General features: G+C 48.5%; 1 protein-coding gene across 2 annotated transcripts in view; it reads left to right on the top strand.

Annotated features, from left to right (window-relative positions):
• The window catches only part of LOC131689818 (uncharacterized), a 20,452-nt gene extending 14,771 nt beyond the window's left edge, over positions 1-5,681 (top strand). For both annotated transcript variants that reach the window (XM_058975133.1, XM_058975143.1), the window contains exons 2-5: positions 285-960; positions 1,016-4,792; positions 5,013-5,363; positions 5,420-5,681. In XM_058975133.1, coding sequence (XP_058831116.1) covers positions 285-960; positions 1,016-4,792; positions 5,013-5,363; positions 5,420-5,552 — 4,937 coding nt within the window. In that variant the 3' untranslated portion in view covers positions 5,553-5,681. The remainder of the gene's footprint in view (positions 1-284; positions 961-1,015; positions 4,793-5,012; positions 5,364-5,419) is intronic.
• The last annotated feature ends 319 nt before the right edge of the window (positions 5,682-6,000 follow it).

Genomic DNA, 6,000 nt, shown 5'->3' on the forward strand with positions numbered 1-6,000 from the left:
TGAATAGAGCATGCAGTAGTTATGCGCGGCTATGCAATTATAGATGCGGAAGCTGTTATTTCAAGTCTGCCGTGCTTCCCATCTGATCTTTACAATCGATCTGCCATACTTGTTCTTTATTTCTTGAATGGTTTAAAAACCTTGATAGGTCTTCGACAACTAATCTTTTGAGTAGAACTGTCAAATTACAATAATAATCCAAAGGTGTCGTCAGTTGCAATAACAATGTTTGATGAAAAGAGCTCCTTTCCAATGCAATTATCTGATCATTTTGTCTTTTCCAGCATCGGTGAACCTTCAAACTATGGCAGACACTCAGGGTCCGGCCACCCCGGTTCCCGTTCCACGACCCCGCCAACGAACGAACAACAACAACAATCCACCTCCCGCCACGACAGTCGAAGACAAAATCAACAACAACAACACCCGTGATGTTCCGGACGGCAGGTCATCCGTCGGCAGCCTCACCTTTCCATCGATATATCCTAAACTGGACTATGAAAACTTTGAAATTAAGAACCCACGGGTCGCTACCCCACCGGCAACACCGAAGATCCCGAACGGAAGCACTGATCCAAGCCCGCGTCCGGTTCCGGCACCTCGTCGATCACGAATCATAGTTCACGAAGAAAGTGGCGATGGGGAGACGACCCGATATCAGAACGTTACTCCGATAGCCGCCACCGGTGCCACAAAGAAGCCTCCTCCGATTCCACCTAGTCCTAATTTCAACACGACGACAACGACGACGTCGAAAACGAAGAGTCCCGTGTTAAGTCCTGGTATTACCACGGTTCACAATGATTTACGGGGAAGCTCAACGCCCGTTTCTCCAGGTACGAGTTCAGGCCGGTTCAGCTTCGAGGGGGAGAAGCTGCCTGGCGTTGATCGAAGCGAATCGGATGGCGCGTCTATTGGAAGTGGTGACAGTGGACGAAAGTACAAGACTTCGTCACCTGGGTAAGTTGGAACGAGCTGCTTTAATAACAATTGACACAAATTATTCTTCTTGTAGACAACTCTTCAAATCGATCGGCATCACTTCTAAACTCTTGACCGAATCCATCAGCGAACGAGTTACGCACAAAACCAAGAAGGTAGCCAGCAAGCTAGACAAAAATTTCAAGGAATCGAAAAGTTCATTCAGCAACTGGAGCACCGAAGCGGGCAGCAAGCTCAAAACGGTGAGCAAATCGATCAACAGCATTGCCGAGGACAAGCTGTCTCTTTCGTTGGCTCGCAACAAAAGCGGCAAGACGAAACGAAGCAACAGCACCGGAGAGGACGGTGACTTTCTGGAGCGAAGACAAACGGCACCACCGGAGAATAGTGATCTCATGAGAAACATTCAGTTCAACAGTCCGCTGAACAATAAGGTTAACAACCGGGAAGATCTTACCAAAGGATCATCCTCCTCGTCTACGTACGACATTCCGAAGAGTACGAAGCGGACAAATTATGGCGAGCAGCCACCCGGTTACGAAGATTCGCTCAAATCCAACAGTAGCGTTAGTTTGGCGTCGGCTTCCTCATCGTCAACGAATCCACCACCGGCGGGAACCTTCACCAGAACCTCCGGACTGAGCCAAAGTCTGTACAGTAAAGTCGTTCCGAAGAAAGATCGCAAAGGAGACCCACATACGTCACCTCCTCCACCCGGACCGTTACGGACCAAAACCAAGAGTGAATCAAATCTGTGCGAGTCCAAGTTCTACATTGATTCGGTTCGGGAAATCGACACCGGAAGTAGTTCGGAAAATATTCCACCTCCGACAGTGCCGGCACCGGTTCTTCGAACCGGTAAGCCTCCAGCGAAGAGTGAGAATCCTTACGGGAAGCTGAATATCATTCAACGACCACCTTCCAGTAGTTCGTCGGATGAGGACAATACTCTACCGGAGCTGATAAAGCGAATTCAGATCCGTAAGAAGGCGATTAACTATGAAAACGTCGCCGTAGGCGACTCATCTGCTCCGGATTCGCGTCGAGCCACCTGCAACTCGGTGAATCGAATTTTCTCCCGTCGATCCTCGTCGTTCGACGAACTTCGGAACAACATGAATCTTCGATCGGATTCGTGGAACTTTTACGACGTCAGCGGACGGGAAGATTCCCAACACGATGAAGAGGAAGAGGACGACAGTTCACGGATCAGCACACCGGAACCAACGTACGTCAACGATGGTCAAATCTACGGACAGATCTGTGAAATGGAGACCTCGCTGTTGCTGCCACAACCTCTAACTGCACTACCGGTAAGACACGATTACGACGAAGTGTCCATTTCCGACATAATCGATGAGTTCGACCCGTTGAATAACCGGCGAACGCTGGCGGAGATTAACGAACTGGCACTGATCGAGAACATCCTCGGTGCGGAGTCGTACGGTCGGCGAGTCAAGCTGGAATCGTCGGATGAGAGTTTAGCCACCGGGGACATTCCAAAAGAGATTCCAAAACCTCCCAAGCGATCGGATTCGTTGATGGAGTCATCGACGCCCGCGGATCCGGGACCACCGAGCAAAGATACTCCGCCGATTCCTCGGCGGAAAAAGTCCAAAAGTCCTCGCCGGACCATGATCATTCATCAAAATCTAAACCTGCCATCGGATGACGTTGAAAAGCTGGTGGACGAAGCGGTGGTTGAACCGTATCTGTCAGTTGTTGAAGAGACTAGCGTTAGCCAAGAACCGGTTGATCTGAGCTACCCATCCAGCAGTCAAGGACCGCAAACGAGTTGGTTTGTAGCGGAAGCGGGTACTTCCACGGAACCGGATAGGTTCCTTAAGAACTCCAAGGTCGATCCGGTGAACGAAAACAATAAACCGGTGGAAAAGATTCAAAAGGAACTGCCGTCGGAGTTGACCTGCATCGGTGAGGATGATACATACCTGCCATCCTATTTGGAGGCTATTGGTGGCGATGCGTTGCAGGATCCATTTCCTGGTCCTTCGTTTAGTACCGGCAGCGGCGCCGGTAAGACAAGTGTCAAATCAAAACTGATCAACGCGTTGAAGCGCAAGTCTAGCTTCAAGGGGAAAAGTGAGGTGCGGACGGTGCTGGAGATGGTACCGAAGCCGTTGCTGACGGAACGTTTCATCAGTCATCATGGTCACGTGTTGAAGTTTCCTTCCGGTATGATCGGTGATGTGTTCAACGAGTTGGCGCCGCGATCGGTTGTTTTGAAGGAGAAAATTATTCAAACGTATCAGGACCCGCAGAAGATGCAACCGAAGGAGACACTGCATCTGAAGTTTATTCTGAGTTTGCAGTGTGTCGTTCAGCACAAGTTCAACAGCGAAAGTCTGGATTTGCACTGTTTTGAGGTGGTTTTGGCGCTACCGAAAAAGGAGGGTGGTTCCACCGCCAATCAGCAGCTGGTGACGAATCCTAATTTGGTGATTACCAGCACCAACAGCGGGAATGTGAAGAGCTTGCGGCAGTCGTATATGTTTGGGGTGCATAAGCGGCAGGACAGGAACGTGTGGATGGGGAAGATCTTGCAGTCGGTAACGGATGTGTTCCCCGATAGCTGCCTGGCGGAGTTTACTCGGGCGGGATGGTGTTACATGAAGAAATCGGTATCGTCCGGTTGGAGTGGGGCCTGGCTGTTGCTGGCTAAGCGTCGATTGTACTTTTACAACTACCAGGATCATCAGTTGGAGCAATTGGATCTGCGGAAAGCTCGTTGTATTGGAGCAATCGAATCGGAAGAATCGATCAGGAATCTTCACATCGAAACCGGACCGTCTCTGTTCATCGATTGTCCACCCTATGCGACGCTGTATTTCATTATGAGTTCGCCACGGGAGACTCAGATCTGGAGGAAGATTATGAAGGATATGGCGCACAAGAATGGTACGAGTTTGCACAGTCAGCAGTTGACGCGGAACGATGTTCCCGTACTGATCGACAAATGTATAAATTTCATCTACGCTCACGGATCCATGTCCGAGGGAATCTATCGAAAATCCGGATCATCAAGCCAGGTTAACAAAATCCTCGGACTGTTTAAAGAGGATGCCTTCGCGGTGCAGCTGACGCGTGGTGAGTTCAACGAATACGACGTTGCCGGAGCGCTGAAAAAGTTCATCCGAGATATTCCGAACTCTTTCCTCGGCAACTATTCGGTCAGTTTCGTCAGTATCACCAGTCTGAAATCCGCCAAAGATAAGATCGACTCGTATCGGGAGTTGCTGTCCCGGTTGCCGAAAGTCGAGCATCAAACGCTGAAGAAGTTGGTCGGTCATTTGAGCTTCATCGCGTCGCTGGAGCTGCACAATAAAATGGGCATCCCGAATCTGGCGATGATCTGGGGCTCGACGTTGATGGCTAACTCCAGTCAGAATGTTGAGGCGGAACAGTACAGCTATTCGCAGGACGAAGCTGACGTGGTAGCGGATTTGATTAAGCTGTACAAGAATCTGTTTACCATCACCCCGGAGGAAGTGAAGAAGGAACAGCTGATGTTGAAGGTGCTGCAGAAGTATCACGCCGCTGCGGAGAATCTGTCCGATTCGGTGAAACATTCCGGTGATCTGAAGGTGTGGATTACGATCGATTGTGATGATGGCGGGGGTGGCGTCGGTGATGGTGTCACAGGACAGCAGGAGGATAAAACACAGATTAATGTTACGATAACGCCGACGAAGACGGCTTCCGACATCTGCAAGGAGCTGGCCGCGAAGGCTGGTTTTGAGTGGTACAAACTGACACTGTACGAAGTGATTGCGGAGGGGGCACTGATTCGACCGGTTCATCACAGCGAGCGGGCGCTGGAGATTGTGCTGAGGTAAGGAAAGGGTAGTTTCCGTCGGAAGTGTGCTGGAATGTTTTAGTTTTTCTCAATAATTTTTATTTCTATTTCGATTCAATGAAGAGTGAAAGTTTGAAAAGATCCTCTTGGCATCCGAAAAGTTTGTAGATCTGAAATAAAGAAAAATTAGTATTTTTTAACTTGCGGAGTTACCTGCCACATTTGCTCTAAATAATCCCTTCTTTCAACCATTCAGATGGACCTACTGGGACGACGCAGACCGTAAAACGAACTACCTGTCCATCAGACCAAACACCACACTGAACGACGTCTACCGGCACATCCAGAAGGCCCCGATGCTAACACCCACCACCGAACTCAAGTTTGCCGATCGACGTACGAAAACACTCCGCAGCTACAAACTACAGCTAATCGGGCGAGAGATTATCGTGTTGAAACGAGCCGACAAAAAGGATAAGGGAACGTACGAGGAGCTGATGAAGATTCACCTGGGACGAGTGCATGCCTATCTCGGACGGGAGGCGAAACGGGACCAGTCGCGGCTCCGCTGGGCGATTACACTGGTGGAGCATGATTTTAAGAAACGGTAGGGAGTCTGGTAGAATTTTGACGTATTTAAAGGTTTAATTTTTCTTATTTTAGATCCCGAGATTCACCCTTCATCGGTCACCTCCTCGGAGGAGTAGATTTCAGTGATCAAATCCTGTGGTATTCCAGCATATTATACAGTCTACACAAGGATGACATTTTGCCAAGTAGCGATCTATTTTTCTAGAATTTTAATACGTATTTCTACGTAAGTCAGCGCCAATATAGATAGCCAATATTTACAGAACGTATTGTTTATATTAAGTGAAAAATTGTGAAACGAACAAATATGCAATAAAACTGTAGATTTCAAGTATTTAAGAGTACTGCTCCTCCAAAAAATACGGAGATATCCGCTGAAGAAAAAACGTGCTGAACCCTGTCGTCTTATTTAAATCTACTTCACAATCGTCAGGACTTGAAGCAGACAGGAGATATTTGACGCCAAAGACCCCAAAAAAAACACGAGACATACCTGCAAATACCTGAATCTCCAGTACACCAGTGGTAGTAGAAACGACCTTCCACCAAGAGACAGTCCCGACTTCTTCAACACCGGCCTGGATTCTTTATCAAAAGCAGGTTGTTGAAATGAAGTGTTACGAGGACAACAAATTGTCTTCCAAGTTTCTCAG

The sequence above is a fragment of the Topomyia yanbarensis genome, chromosome 1, assembly GCF_030247195.1.
Source record: "Topomyia yanbarensis strain Yona2022 chromosome 1, ASM3024719v1, whole genome shotgun sequence".
NCBI classification, from domain to species: Eukaryota; Metazoa; Arthropoda; class Insecta; order Diptera; family Culicidae; genus Topomyia; species Topomyia yanbarensis.